The sequence below is a fragment of the Microtus oregoni genome, unplaced genomic scaffold, assembly GCF_018167655.1.
Source record: "Microtus oregoni isolate MIOR12 unplaced genomic scaffold, Mior012 000114F_ref0000099, whole genome shotgun sequence".
Lineage (NCBI taxonomy): Eukaryota > Metazoa > Chordata > Mammalia > Rodentia > Cricetidae > Microtus > Microtus oregoni.
In genome coordinates this window covers 1918063-1933084 of record NW_024544743.1, presented here as the reverse complement: position 1 = coordinate 1933084, position 15022 = coordinate 1918063, and the positions used below count along the sequence as shown (strand labels likewise).

Sequence of the window (15022 nt, the reverse complement as noted above, 5' to 3'; positions counted from 1 at the left end):
TAGATATGTATGTTACCTTTAAAAGTTTATGTATTTTCAGAACAAGGGGACCAACCACCAGTGAAAATGGATGGCCCAGGTGATCCAGCATCTCAAAATGCCTGTTACAGTCTCCTCAGAATTCAGCATCCAAAACAGCTTCAAGACTGCTGGCTGAGATGATCCAATCTCACAGACTACTCTCGTCAAGACTTACCAATTATCCTGGTTTTCTCTAGGTTCCCCCAAAGACACCAGTGCCCACAGACAGCAGGAAGGAGTCTAGAGAATGACGCCCACATTCCAAAGAGATGGGATATGGGTGGGTTTTGGTTATTCAATGGATTATGGGTGTTTGCCATTGTCTCCTTCACAGCTTACTCTCAGCCAAGCCTGCCTGAGTGAGTCACGAAACTCCGAAGCAATTGCGAACACAGGCAGGGAGAGTCTCTGTATAGGTAGAGTAGGAAGAAGTCAGGGTCGATAATAATGACGTAACTGATGGTAAGGGAGTAAAGATCGACTCTTCTTGGGCACCAAAACAGTACCCTGGCTTGTCCAAGGGTTTATGTATGTCTAGAGCATAATCAAAGCCTTGATGCAACTGATGTTCATTAACTGCCAGGAATGATGGTATAACTCATATCCAAGAATACAGGATTCAATAAAACACATTTAATATTTATATCAGTTTTGCGATTTGACTCTGTCTGTCAGACTAAAGACATTAAGGAAACTAAAATGAGAACATTTACTAGTGCATATTCACAAAGATAAATAGGCAGAGGGAATAACCATGCCTCAGGTGGTCCATATATGAGGATATGAGTCCCCAAGGCTATCAACGTCTGAGCAAAAGCCAAGGTCCAGACACCATGAGGTACTGGAACCGCTGAGGTCCAAATCAGGTTCTCCAAACAGCAAGAGGGTTGGGTGACCACCTGGGTTGCTGGTGAAGCAAACAGAAAGTTCCCCAGAGGAGGAAGGTGTGAGTTAGGAGCAGATGGAGGAGGGGAGCAGCAGGCTTGGGCAGAGGGCTCTGAAGAGCTCCTTGGGTGGGGGAAGGGCTGGAGACACACCCTCATCCCCACCCTCAGGAACCCTTGTGACTCTGCCCTGCTCTGTGATGCAGGCCTGGGACTCCAGTCAAACTCAGGAAGCCTCAGACTCAGTCACCTCAGGCAGCCATGCTGTTTACACTATGGAGAAGATTCTCTCATCTCTGAATAGCCTCGCTGAGACATGGCTGACCTTTGGCTCAGCTTCCTATCATATAGACCTCAACGACACCTTACTAGGTGGGCTGGGGTTGCTGCTTCTCTATGTCTGCTACCTGATTGTGAAACTGGTTTTACAACCACTGTGGAGAAAGAAATACACCCAAAAGGTAAAGAAGTAGGGTGGGTTCCCAAGAGGGTTTGCAAACGGGGCTGCACAGGTGTGGCCATTCCTGCTGTCCTCGTGGGCCACTTTCTTTGTCTACAGGTTCTCTTAAGTGCTTTTTCTCTTTCTTTTTAAAAGTTTTCCATATTTATTTATTGTATTGCATGTATGTTTTTCCTGCTTGTACATCTGTGCAGCACATACATGCCTGGTGCCTTCAGAGGTCAGCAATGCGAATTGTCTGCCTTGTATCCCTACAGGGGACTGTGAGCCACCATGTGTATGCTGAGAACTGATCCAAGGTCCTCTAGGGGTCTCTCAAGTGCTTTTAACCACTGAGCCATCTCTGCAGCCCCTTGAATATTTTCTCAAAGGTGCTCCTATGTGGCCCTCCTGTTTCTACTTGCCTTCTCTCTGAGGTGTGACCCTGTTTTTCCAGGTCAGAGAACCGACCAGAGAGACTTTGAGGAGAGGACGAAGCTGCAGACAATCCCGCAAAGGTGATCTATTACCCTCAATTCCTGGTCCCTCTTCCTGGGTCTCCACCCTGGGCAGCAAACTTTCCTTTTCACCTGCTGGACGTGGCTACACTCTAAACTCTTGTGTCCTTACAGCCCCCCAGGAAGCCATCTGATCCCCCAGGCTTTCAGCAATGGGACATCCAGATTCCCTCCACAATGGCTGTCGCTCGGCAACTGCTCAGGTCAGTTGCCTGCTCTCAGGCTCCCCTGGAAGACGGTGCTGCCTTGGTGTCTCCTTTGCCTTCTACAGCTCCTGTGACAGCATCCTCAGCTCCTCTATCCTCTCATTTCCCAGGAAATCAGCCAGGACCGCCAGTTCCGGAAGCACGGCTCCAACCATCTTCCCTCTGCACCCTCTCATCCAACCAAACTGCTCCTCTGGACGGCTTACCTTCTTCTGCACCTCTCATGGCTCCTCGGTCCCACAAGCCAATGCTCCCTTAAAGCCTGGGGGTTACTGAACCATATCCCACGCAAACCATTTGCCTCTTTCCACCTCCGCTTCCTCATACCACTCAGGAAGCACAGTCAGTTCTCTGACCAGAAGCTCCCCTGCCTCTGGTAAAGAGCCCTGGGGAGCTGTCCCCAATGTCCCAACAGTCAAAGGCACTGTCTATAAAGGACAGGCTGTGTCACTGTCCTCCCAGCCCTGGTCCAGTGCCAAAGACCAGACTTAACTAAGTTGGGGCACACTCTATTAACCAGTAGCTTCTAGGCCCGCATGCTCCTCAAGCCTCGTATCAGAGACTTGCAAAGACCCACACTGCAGAGTCCGGAAACCATTCGTCTCCCAGCCCTGGTGTCTTGGCACTCTTCAAGAGGCAAGAGAAAAGTGAGACTGATTTCACCACATCTGAACATAAGAAAGAGAAAACAGAATCTTTTCCAATGTCAGTAATACTTCAGGGAAAATCTCAGCATCAACTTCTGCTTCAAAGACCTTGGAAGCCTCCTCCTGTTTGGATAAAAAGGTGATCCTGAGGACCCTCACCTACACCAGCATGATGGAGGTGGGTCATTTGTCTATCTGTTGCTTTCATTGGTTAATAAAGAAAACTACTTGGCCTTTGATAGGACAGAAAATTAGGTAGGCGGAGAAAACAGAACGGAATGCTGGGAGAAAGAATGCCGAGTCAGGCAGTCGCCATGATTCTTCCACTCCAGACAGACGCAGGTTAAGATCTTTCCTGGTAAGCCAGCTCATGGTGCTACACAGAATATTAGAAATGGGTTAGATCAATATGTAAGAGCTAGCCAATAAGAGGTTAAAACTAATGGGCCAAGCAGTGTTTAAAAGAATACAGTTTCCATGTAATTATTTCAGCTGTAAAGCTAGCCAGGTGACGGAGCACAGCCCGCCCCTCCACTTACAACACCAGCAGCCGTCTCACCCCAAGACCTCTGAAGACCAGGCAGACATCCAGGACACCCAGCTCTCCTGGTGCCTCCCGTCTCTACACAGCGAGTCCCTGAAACATTAGGCTGATGCCTCAGGCAGTGGTTACTCTGCCTGTGTTCTTTTCCACAGAACGGCTAAGGCTTCCACAGATAATGACTCTCCTACCCTTACTCACCCTGTACCTCGGCCCTTGCCTGACAGTGACCAACAGGTCTGGCTACAAACATTATGCCAATCTCAGACAAGACCTGATTCTCATTGCAAGTCTGAGGTCCAGCCTCAACCCCTAATCCAAACCTGGCCACCTTCTCCTCTATCCCTACTTAGGATCTGTGGGGTGCATTTGCATAGACCCCAGCATGCATGGAAGATAAGGCAGTCACAAGTTGAAGAAAGCATCACAAGCAAGGCATTGTGCACGTGAGTGGTTACCCGGGGAAGAGAGGTGAAGGAGCCTGCTTCGGGCACCAAGGGCACATCCCATGGTCCCAACCTAACACTGCCACCACACCCCACTGCCTGATAAGATCACACAGCTTTCTGGTGTCCAAGAGTGAGGACCACTGGCCGGATTGGTCTGTGCCCAGCATGAAGTCCACATATCAGAAGGTGATACAATGCCTCCCAGGGGTCTGTTACTTCAGAAAAACACAGGGCAGGGTTATGAGTGCTATTTCTTATGATAAAATAATGCCCTGTAATTAAAAAAAGGAAGGACAGGGAAACACTGAGAAAAGAGGAGCTTCCTGGGCTGTGGAGTTTAGGCTGCTTTTTGAAAGACCCCAGAGGAGAACGTGGCACATGGCAGGAGGCTGACTCGCTGGGGTGACACCAGCATGGCAAGGGTCTTCAGGAATGATGGGAGGCTGGCCAGGAACAATCTTCCAACAGTTAGGCTGCCTACGCCTCCCAGTCATGGGAGTGATCAGGTTCCTGACCCCACAAATGACAGTCAACCTTCCCTAGCCGGAGTCCTTCCAGTGCTGGATGGACCAGAGAGGATCAGACCTGCATGGGAGGTTGCAGACCTCAAGAAACAGCCTGATGCTTAAATGTCCCTCTTCTCCTATCTCCAGGAATCATGGATCCTACCTAGGCCTGCCTGCCGTTGGCTAGGTCAGGTGTCTTCAGCTGGCCTCACACCTCCATCCACTCCTATTACTCATCAATCGCACCTGGTCCCTGGCTGGATGGAGGAAGCACAGAAGGATGTGGGCAACTTGACACAGCTTTGAGTCTGCCCATTCCCTACCAGAATGGTGATCTGTCTTCCCCCTCAATTTCCCATCTCGGGTGTCTCTCTAAGCTAAACACCCTTCAAAATGGGACAAGACTAGGAAGCAGGTCTTTGCTGAAGAAGGATGGTTTTGTTAAGGTTTATAGCTCCCCTTGTGATGGAGAGGCGAACGGAGGACCACACTGTAAATAAAGGTGTCGTCATTGGAACCATCAGGAAGCTGAGGTTTCTAAGATGAGACACAGATAAATCTTAGTCCTAAATCAGCTTGGCGGCAGAAGGCACTTGAGCAACAATTAAGTAGCAGGGACCATCAAAGGAGCAGTTTTCCAAATTATTTAATATATACTTATATCACAGGAGAGTGAGAAAATCCAGTGTTACACTACTAAAGAGGCTTCTCATTTCCATTCATTTCTCTTCCAGGTCGTATAGCAGAAATCCCTGGGGCTGTGGTGGAGCTCGTGTCATTAGCCTGTGGTACAGGCGAGGGGGGCAGCTGGGTAGAGCTGCCTTTACATTTATATAGTCAAAGGACAGCCACAGGCACTACTCCGCCAGGACACATGTCCCAGTTCCATGGAAGGCGGGAGTGTCTGCTTGCTTCAGGACCTGACCCGTGAAGATGCGGCTTTCTCTCTACAGAGCTCAGGGAACGGGAGGGAATTTCAAATGTTCTGCATGGTAACCTACCTGGCGTGGGCCTCTGGAACACAGGTTGTGACTGTTTAATGTAGTGTCTGTCTTCATCAGCAAAACCCCAGAAGCTGAAATTGAAGTCCAAGTACTTCCAAGCAGGCATCGAAGAGTATATGAAAATATGGATAGCGGTGCAGCCCCAGGGAAGAGTACTTGCCCCATGGATGTAGCCTGAGTTCTGCCCTAAGACTGCCAAAAAAAGAGAGAAACTTTGCTGTGTAAAAACGTGCATGTTTAGCCGGGCGGTGGTGGCGCACACCTTTAATCCCAGCACTCGGGAGGCAGAGGCAGGCGGATCTCTGTGAGTTCGAGACCAGCCTGGTCTACAAGAGATAGTTCCAGGACAGGCTCCAAAACCACAGAGAAACCCTATCTCAAAAAACCAAAAAAAAAAAAAAAAGTGCATGTTTAGGTAGTGCAGGTTTGCAAAGGGCTTGCTTATGCTGTAAATCACAGTCTGACAGTAACAAATGACCCCAAAATCTGCAATACTTATACAATAAACAGTACAACCAATTTTAGTTTCCTCTAAAATTAGTATTTATTAAGTTTTAGTCCTTCGACTACGGGTTCTATTTCTATTTTTGAAGAGTTTATTTGGGCTCATATATCCATCACGATGGAGAAGGCTGCAGGCAGGAATGTGGCAGCAGGAGCAGAGGGCTGAGGGCTCACATCCTCACAGACACAGGAGCACACGGCTGAGGGCTCACATCCTCACAGACACAGGAGCACACGGCTGAGGGCTCACATCCTCACAGACACAGGGGTACACGGCTGAGGGCTCACATCCTCACAGACACAGGAGCACACGGCTGAGGGCTCACATCCTCACAGAGACGGGTACACGACTGAGGGCTCACATCCTCACAGAGACGGGTACACGGCTGAGGGCTCACATCCTCACAGACACAGGGGCACACGGCTGAGGGCTCACATCCTCACAGAGACGGGTACACGGCTGAGGGCTCACATCCTCACAGACACAGGGGCACACGGCTGAGGGCTCACATCCTCACAGACACAGGGGCACACGGCTGAGGGCTCACATCCTCACAGACACAGGGGCACACGGCTGAGGGCTCACATCCTCACAGAGACGGGTACACGGCTGAGGGCTCACATCCTCACAGACACAGGAGCACACAGCTGAGGGCTCACATCCTCACAGACACAGGCACACGGCTGAGGGCTCACATCCTCACAGACAGACACAGGAGCAGGGGAGGTTTCCAGTATGTTCTGTTGTCTGCTGTACAAACTTTTCACAGTCAGATAACTACAGACAGGCTGTTACTTGGCATGATTCATAGACCTCTGGGCTGGCAGGTTTTTGTCAGTTGACACAAACCTAAACACATCCTGGGAGAGAGAATTTCAACTGAGAAAATGCCTCTACGAGACAGATCTATGTCTTGATGTGAGAGGGCCCAGCTCCCTGTGGAGATGCCAGTCCTGGGCAGGTGGTCCTGGGTTGTATAAAAAGGCAGGCTGAAGCCGGGCAGTGGTGGCGCACGCCTTTAATCCCAGCACTCGGGAGGCAGAGGCAGGAGGATCTCTGTGAGTTCGAGACCAGCCTGGTCTACAAGAGCTGGTTCCAGGACAGGCTCCAAAGCTGCAAAGAAACCCTGTCTCAAAAAACCAAAAAAAAAAAAAAAAAAAAAAGGCAGGCTGAGCAAGCCATGGGGAGCAAACCAACATGAAGCCCTTCATGACCTCTGCATCAGCTCCTGTCTTTAGTAGACTCCCTGACTTCCCTCAGTAACAGACTATAACCTGTAATATGAAATAAAGCCTCCCCACCAACAAGCGGTTTTTCTGCCATGGTGTTTAGCACAGCAGGGCATCCGACACAACCCTGCATGCACTGGGTCTCCAGTAGGCATGGTAAGCCAGGACACTAGTAGATTATGTTTGCAGCCGACAGGAAAACTCAGATACCTTTCATACAAACGATTAGTTGAACACATCAAACCTGCTCAGGGGAATACATGCAGTCATGAAAAGGGGGGACCTTTACAAAGTGATCTGCAAGGTTGAGTTACTAGGGTAAAAAACGAAATGTAACCACAGCACAGACTGTATGCTGTCATCTTTGGAAGAAGCGAGAGAGACGCACGCACAACGCCATGCAGCCAGTGGCCCTCCTCAGGGAGACATTTTTGGTTGACGCATCTTAGAAAGGGAGGGAAGGATACTAGCATCCCACATAGGTATTTGGGGACACACAAAACTCAGCAAGCGTTACAGTGACTTCTACAAAGGATAAAGAGACCCAAACACAGCTACATGGCTCACCCCCAGTTCTTCAGGCTGCCTGCTGAGCTTCAATCCTCCACTCTCTCCTTTGCACGCTGACCACAAGAGCCTGGGAATAGTCCACAGCGGACACTTAACGAATCAGTGACATCTTCAGTGATTCGACGCCCTGCTAGAAAAAGTGCTTGTCTGCCTTCCTCTCACTACCACAGCGCCCCCTCCCTTACTGGCAAACAGTCACTTCTGTGACCTTAAGGATTTCCAAATGTCACAATGAACAGTGACTCAATTACTTACTCTCCACTAAAGCATTAGCACCCTCCACATTCAGAGTTGGGCCTGGGGTCTACCAGGCAGATGACACTCAGCCTTCGCCCCAGGACCTCAGAGATTAGTGACAGAGATGGTTCTCTAAGCGGACTCTGGGAAACCAAGTGGTGAGCGCAGTGGCAGACACTGTCATGGGGCGATGGGAAATGTGCCTCATTGTGCTTGTCAGGAAGAAGACTGTTGATGGGCAATACAGATAAAGGAAGGAGCTCGAGGCTATATGGTGACAGACATATTGGGGTTGTTCCTACCACTAGGGGTGGAGGACACAGTTCCATCTCCTCTGAGGCTGTTTCAGAAAAGTAGAATCCAGCTAGCACAGCTGAGCCTCTTCCACCACAAAGAGTCCCGCCCTCTTTCTGTCTTCTTCTGTGCCTCTGTCCTTTCCATCCCAGGCTCCTATAGATGCTTGGCCCTGACTCTGGCCCATTCCCCATTGCCTGGGGTCCTCTTTCCTCCACCTCCACGTGTCCCTCACGGAGGGTCTCCAGACTAGCAACAAGAGAAACTACAAAGCAGAGAGAAAGGTGGAAGAGCGTCCTCTGGTGTTTTTCAGAACCGGAGCTCATGAACCAAAACTGAATGATGAGAATAGGTGAAAAGTCAAACTGGGTTCCAACCTGCACTGCCAAGGACAACCTCTTCCTGCCACAACAGCCTTGAGGATACCATCCATCCAACCAGGAAGTCCCTAAGCAGGTACAGGCTCTGGAGACCAGTCATGAAGCTTGGGATCCCAGCATTAAGCAGACTGTTTCTCTTCCTCCTGCTTGTCTCCCCATCCTCCCAGGCTAATGCGTAGCTGTCCGTCTATGCTTTCCAAATGCTAGGTTGTGGAGGTGCGCCATGACATTTTAAATTAATTAACATTTGTATCCTAGACATTGAATCTAAGACCCCATGCATGCTAGGTATATACACTTCTATCACAGAACATCCCCAGCACATGCAAAGCTCCCTGCATGGGGTTTTACTGCTTCTGATTCCACCCTCGCCTACCCTACTGCCCTCCAGACAATGTCTTCTCTTCCTCGTTTCTTCTTCATGCACTGGCTCGTGTTTCAGACTTCCGGGACTTTCATGGGCATACGCGCTGTGGATGGCACACAGGCCTAAGCCTGAGCCCTGCCAGTGTCTGCAGTCTTGTCTACAAACTCCTTTAGCCTTCTCCCCTATAGAAAATACATCCCCGCTTTATCTCCTATGCGGATAGCCTCAGACTGTGCAATCACAGCAGGGTTTTCTCCCCACTCCCATCAACACATTTTGTCCTATGGCGGGGTGTCCCTTCAGCATGAGTTAGAGCCTGTCCTGGAGTCTGCAAGCTCCCCAGCTCCCCGGGACAGCCAGTATCACAGGCTTCTCTTCTTGCGCCTCTCCTGGCTACCAACTGCACATGTGGAGTCTGTATTTATTGCTGTCACCCAAATCTAGCACTCAGCAGGGTGATGCTTCCTCTGCATCTGTTCAGGCTCAGCTTGGATGGCTCACATAGCTGTGGTCCCCCTGGAGAAAGGCCCGAGGCTGAGTGAAAGAAGCTGGCGTCCTCAGAGTCCCAAGGCTGGCGCAGGCTTCTGCAGGGAGACACAGGCTTCTGACAATGTGGCCCAGACACCACCATTCACACCGTGTCACTCAAACAGGGCCACACAGACGGCCAGCCAGAGTCGGATGTGAGCATGCACTCAGCACACAGGAACTTTGAGAATCCTGGGGCTGCTTTAATTCCGCCTATGAAATGGTCAGCCTTTCTTTTCTCTTGAAAATGTCCACTTTCTGTTATTGTTATTATTAGCTTTTCTGTCCTCCTAAATGGATACTTTTCTGGGTAAGGAGGTGAGTGATTCTTCTGCTCAGGTATAATCAGAACATCAGGCAACAAAATAGAGCAGTTGAGCCGGTAGTCTTTGGACTAAGATTACACCTTAACATATATTTGTATAAAAATTTGGAGTATACCAGATGGTGGTGGCACATGCTTTTAATCCCAGCACTCAGGAGGCAGAGGTAGGTGGACGTCTGTGAGTTCAAGGCCAGCCTGGTCTACAGAGGGAGTTCTAGGACAGTTAGGGCTACATAAAGAAATCGTGTCTTGAGAAAAAAAGAATTTGGAGTTCTGAGATAAAGAGTTGGTTCAAACATGGTTAACTTGACTAATATAGACTAATAGGAAAAACAAAATAAGAATAAAATGGCAAAACTGTGTCACCACGTCTACAAAGTTCAGAAGACGTTTGGAAGTGGCACCGTGACCTCACTTCCTTTGTCATTCTATCTGACCTTTGACCTTTGATTTTGACCTTCCCCTTTGTTTCTTTTTTCAGGAGCTTGGAGATTCAGATCCTCACACAATGTCTCTCCCAGAAGAACATCCCAGTCAGACACTTGGCAGCAGGACGCCATCGCGTCACCAAATTTCGGTATGAACTTGACATCACCATACTACTCACAGGCAACTTATAGTAAAGACTGTGACTGTACACAGATGTGGCTGGGTGTCGCCTGGAGGGCCAGGGCTTCATTTCAGGAACTTCATTTAAAAAGAACAACACTTTATGTACATGCGTGTTTTGCCTTCTGTGCACCATGTGTGTGCCTGGTGTCCACAGAGGCCAGAAGAGGACATCAGATCCTCCGGAACTGGAGTTACAGACCATGTGGGTGCTGGGAACCAAGATGGGTCCTCTGGAAGAGTGGCCAGTGCTCTTAACCACTGAGCCACCTCTCCAGCCCCCTTGACAGTTTTTGCCACCATAAGACCTAGCTCTCTAAGGTCAGGGCAGCACCCGGGCTAAGCCCTTGTGCTGAGGAAGCTGCTCTACAAGAGACAAGCCCATCTTAGTCCACTCTGTGCTCTTTTTCTTGCAACAAAATGACCGAGAGGGGAGAGAGACCTCACTGGGCCACTGGACCCAGAAGCTGAGGGTTATTGACTTAATTTTCCTTTTTTTTTTCTTTTTCTTTCTCCTCTGGGGATAGACCCCAGGGCCTTGCACTCGTAGGCAAGCCCTTTACCCCTGAGCAGCTCCCCCCAGGGAAATGGCATACACTTGGGCTGCAACCTGAGATAGTAGACTGTCTGGCTTCTCAAGGAAAGCCCACAGATGCTTTTCAAGAACGAACTGATCTGTAGGCAGGACCCTATAAGAAAGCAAGGTTTTATTCTCTCTCCGTAGGACTTTAGATGGAAAGGTACATGGTGAGGAATCACTTACAGTTTGTTCTGCCAACAACCGTTCCCAAACACTCAATAATGCAATCATTTACTTAGGAAAATACTTGGACGACAGCCTCCTTTGCCTTGCATTCTGGAATATTCCGAAATTCTGGTGTCTACATGATCTGTTAGTTTCTTCCAAACAAGGCCGCAGCTCACCTCAGCCATCCCTCTGTACCGCCACCAGAATGGCAGTGCTAGACAGCTCTCAAAAGCCACCAAGTCCAAACCTAAACAGAGATCCACCAGCCTTTGCCTCCTGAGTGCTGGGATTAAAGGCATGATACATCCCCGCCTAGCTAAGCATGTGTCTTAAATTTATCTCTTGAATGATGAACCTGGCATTCTGCCCGTTTTCAATGACACATTCTGCTACTGATGTGGTTTACTGAGGCAAGGACACCTTGCAAAGATGAATGTTTCTGTGGGCAGAAATCATTACGTTTTCATTGATCTCATGGCTTCCACGCCCTCCCCCTCACAGCTGCCAGAACTGTATGCATCAGCTGAGAATTTTAATAACGAGAGCAAGAAATCAAATTTCCAAAAACTCTGCGCCACCTCCTTTGAGGAAGCTCAGCAACTCCTCGGAAAAAACCTGGGTACTGTGCCATTTGCTGCTTCTGGTGCTGAGAGAAAAGATGAACCCCACCCTGCCGTACAGAGCCCGGTTAGCAACCAGGAGCAGAATCTCACGTCCCTGGCAGATCTACTTCACCACAGCCTGTTGATGGGCTCCCTCGTCCCTCTGGAGCAGTTATCCAGGACCCAGCGTAGACTGACCCAGGCGGGCATCCCTCCTCCCGTGCACATGTTTCCGTACGGTTTCAGGACCGACGAGCCGATGGTTACGCCAACGCCCACCTTTAGACAGAGGCTTCCAAGCCACACCTTCCGGAAACTTCTCCTGGCTTCTGTTACCCCGGAAAGGCTGGTGTTTGAAGATAAATCGATCCAATTCTTCTCCTTGGAGCCAGGTAATGTAAAGAGGCTCACCTGGGGGATCGCGGGAAGGATGCAAATCTTGCTAAGAATCTAGGTCGATTTCCAGTCAAACGCTCAAGCATTGACCTGCGAATATCTTGCCTATTCTAGGGTTTGTAACTTATGCTGTTGCAGCCTATGGTGGCAATAACACAAAGGAAAGGGTTTTAAAACTTCCATCCTGTGCCGGGTGGTGGTGTCACACACTTTTATCCTAGCACTCGGGAGGCAGAGGCTGGCGGATCTCTGTGAGTTCGAGGCCAGCCTGGTCTACAAGAGCTAGTTCCAGGACAGGAACCAAAAAGCTACGGAGAAACCTTGTCTCGAAAATCAAAGAAAAAAAAAAGAGTTAAGAGAATCTAAGGCCAAGACTCACATCCATCTGTGAGAGGGGATGGTGTGAGCAGGACACTTGACAGCCCTGATGAAGCTCGTCAGCTCCGGAAACACCTGCCACTACTCCTTTTCTGCATCCTGGGCTTGTTAGAGTGTTATCCTTATAGTTTCCTTGACTTCATTGCCTTTCACAGTTGGTGGCATGTGTGCATGCGTGTATGCGTGAGTGCGTGTGTGTCTGTGCGTGTGTGTGCGTGTGTGTGTGTCTGTGTGTGGTGTGTCTGTGTGTGTGTGTGTCTGTGTATTCCCTAGACCTTTCCAGTGCGTGTGTGTGTCTGTGTGTGGTGTGTTTGTGTGTGTTTGTCTGTGCGTGTGTGTGCGTGTGTGTGTGTCTGTGTGTGGTGTGTCTGTGTGTGTGTGTCTGTGTGTTTGTCTGTGTATTCCCTAGACCTTTCCAGTACGTGTGTGTGTGTGTGTCTTTGTGTGGTGTGTCTGTGCGTGTGTGTGCGTGTGTGTGTGTCTGTGTGATGTGTGTGTGTGTCTGTGTGTGGTGTGTCTGTGAGTGCGTGTGTGTGTCTGTGTGTGGTGTGTCTATGTGTGTGTGTCTGTGTGTGTATGTCTGTGTATTCCCTAGACCTTTCCAGTGCGTGTGTGTGTGTGTCTGTGTGTGTGTGTCTGTGTGTGTGTGTGTGTCTGTGTGTGTGTGTCTGTGTGTGTGTGTGTCTGTGTGTGGTTTGTCTGTGTATTCCCTAGACCTTTCCAGTGCGTGTGTGTGTGTCTGTGTGTGTGTGTCTGTGTGTGTGTCTGTGTGTCTGTGTGTGTGTCTGTGTGCGTGCGTGTGTGTGTCTGTGTGTGTGTGTCTGTGTGTGTCTGTGTGTGTGTGTCTGTGTGTGTGTGTGTGTCTGTGTGTGGTGTGTCTGTGTATTCCCTAGACCTTTCCAGGTTGTTTTATCTCTTTCGAAGAGGATCACTGGCAGAAGAACTTTGTTTCTGTTTCTCACTAGTTTCCCTTAGGATACCAGAGACAACATGAGGAACCAAATACTATATGTACAACAGGAGGCACTCAGTTCCAGGGGGATGTGGGATGTTCCTCTGTATATGTGTTGCTTATTAGGGACTTATTCAGTCTGTGGAGGGTGCTGATGTGTGATTCTTTGATTCTTTCTAGGCAAGCAGTTCCTGGACCTAGTGGACCTGGAGTGGCGGTATTTCAACGGACTTGCAAAGTGGGGGCACATTCCCAGGAAGTTCTCATTCATGGACATAAAATACAACACTGAGAAAAGATTTGTTGAGAGCCAAGGCATGCCTGGTCCGGTTTTTCCTCCTCTAGTTCGGAAGACTTTGGTGATTTATCCTCAGCTTGACCATCATGAAGAGGGACATTATTCTCTTAAGTGGAATGTATAGAACACTGTCAGCAGATCCGGACATGGATTGTCGCGTTTGAGAACATTAAATTTATACAGGAGACAGAAACGCATCAGATCCATTTTTCTATACACTGTGCAAAGCCTAAATCCAAATACTCCCATGGAGGAAATTGTACACCTGATCTGCTAACGTTAGCCCTGGTTCACGATTATGACACTCATCTGAGTCAGGAATGGAGATTCGAGAATAAGTCTCCAGCAAGAGCCAATCTTTACAAAGTTTACCTGACAGCACAAGTCTCCACGCTGAGCCCTGGATCCCACTCCTCCCACAGGTAAGTGCATGGTGATTCCATCCCATAAAAGAGTTGAACAACACAAGAACAGAAGAGTTAAAAATGGGTACAGAGATCATTGGGAGGAGGACCCAAAATAAAGTCTATTACTCAGAGGTAGGGAGGAAGGGGCACCCATAAAACAAGAACAGGGTGATCTGAAAAAGGAACAAGCTGGAAATCTTGGAAGTGAAAAGTAAACCATTGAAATAGTGACACGAACTCCCACACCACCCCCCAAACCCGGGTACGTCTGAAGAGACAGGCTAGTAGTTTGGAAAGCGGTACTGAGAAGCTTCTAGCTATACATCAAAAGGGATGCTATGGAAGATCCTCTACAGCAATCAGATAAGGCAGAACACAGCAAGAGCCGAAAAGAGGTGAGTTTAACTCAGCATCAAGCATGTCATTTAAGATATAAAAAGAAGATCTGGAGAGGAGACTTGGTGGGCGGGCACTTGTCCGGTACGGATGAGGCACAAGGATAAATCCCTAGCAACAAAAAGGCAAAAACAATAGAACAACACAATTATTCAGAAATGAAGAAACACACAAGACTTCATATAGAAAACCTTTGTTACATCACTAACAAGAAATTAGGAATAAATACCACCCTGGCAACAGGGCAGCAAAACTGCAGCGCACTAAACAGTGGAGGGAACAGAATCTTCTAAAGAAGGATGAATTTCACTAAAATAAGTAAATTAAGGTGGAATTTAATTAGCATTAAACATTGGAGGGCAAAGGTCACCTACTGCAAAGTCTGAGGGAAGCCAACCACCAAGCAGCCAGATTCTTCAAAGAGCTGGAAGTTTAATAAATGTACTTAAATATATGAGAGCCTTAGAGTGTTTACTGTCTACAACCCATTCAGAACCAAACAAAACAAACTCCATTAAAACAAGGATAATAGGAACGCAGAAGAACCAGGTGGTGGCGGCGGCTCACGCTTTTAATTTCAGCACTT

General features: G+C 48.7%; 1 protein-coding gene across 1 annotated transcript; it reads left to right on the top strand.

Annotated features, from left to right (window-relative positions):
* The first annotated feature begins 1180 nt into the window (after positions 1–1180).
* On the top strand, positions 1181–13918 carry LOC121443893. The gene is made up of 5 exons (XM_041645645.1): positions 1181–1366; positions 1977–2065; positions 3412–3493; positions 11509–12001; positions 13516–13918. Exons 1-5 carry the CDS (start codon positions 1181–1183, stop codon positions 13755–13757), a joined length of 1092 nt encoding a protein of 363 aa, XP_041501579.1. The 3' UTR covers positions 13758–13918.
* Positions 13919–15022: the final 1104 nt, after the last annotated feature.

What these genes read in the sequence shown, in the direction of transcription:
- LOC121443893 (XM_041645645.1), top strand. Translation starts at nt 1,181, where the DNA reads ATGGAGAAGATTCTCTCATCTCTGAATAGCCTCGCTGAGACATGGCTG. An exon ending in GTCGCTCGGCAACTGCTCAG is followed by an intron (nt 2,066 to 3,411) that starts GTCAGTTGCCTG and finishes TCTTTTCCACAG; the next exon opens with AACGGCTAAGGCTTCCACAG. An exon ending in TGCCTGACAGTGACCAACAG is followed by an intron (nt 3,494 to 11,508) that starts GTCTGGCTACAA and finishes TCCCCCTCACAG; the next exon opens with CTGCCAGAACTGTATGCATC.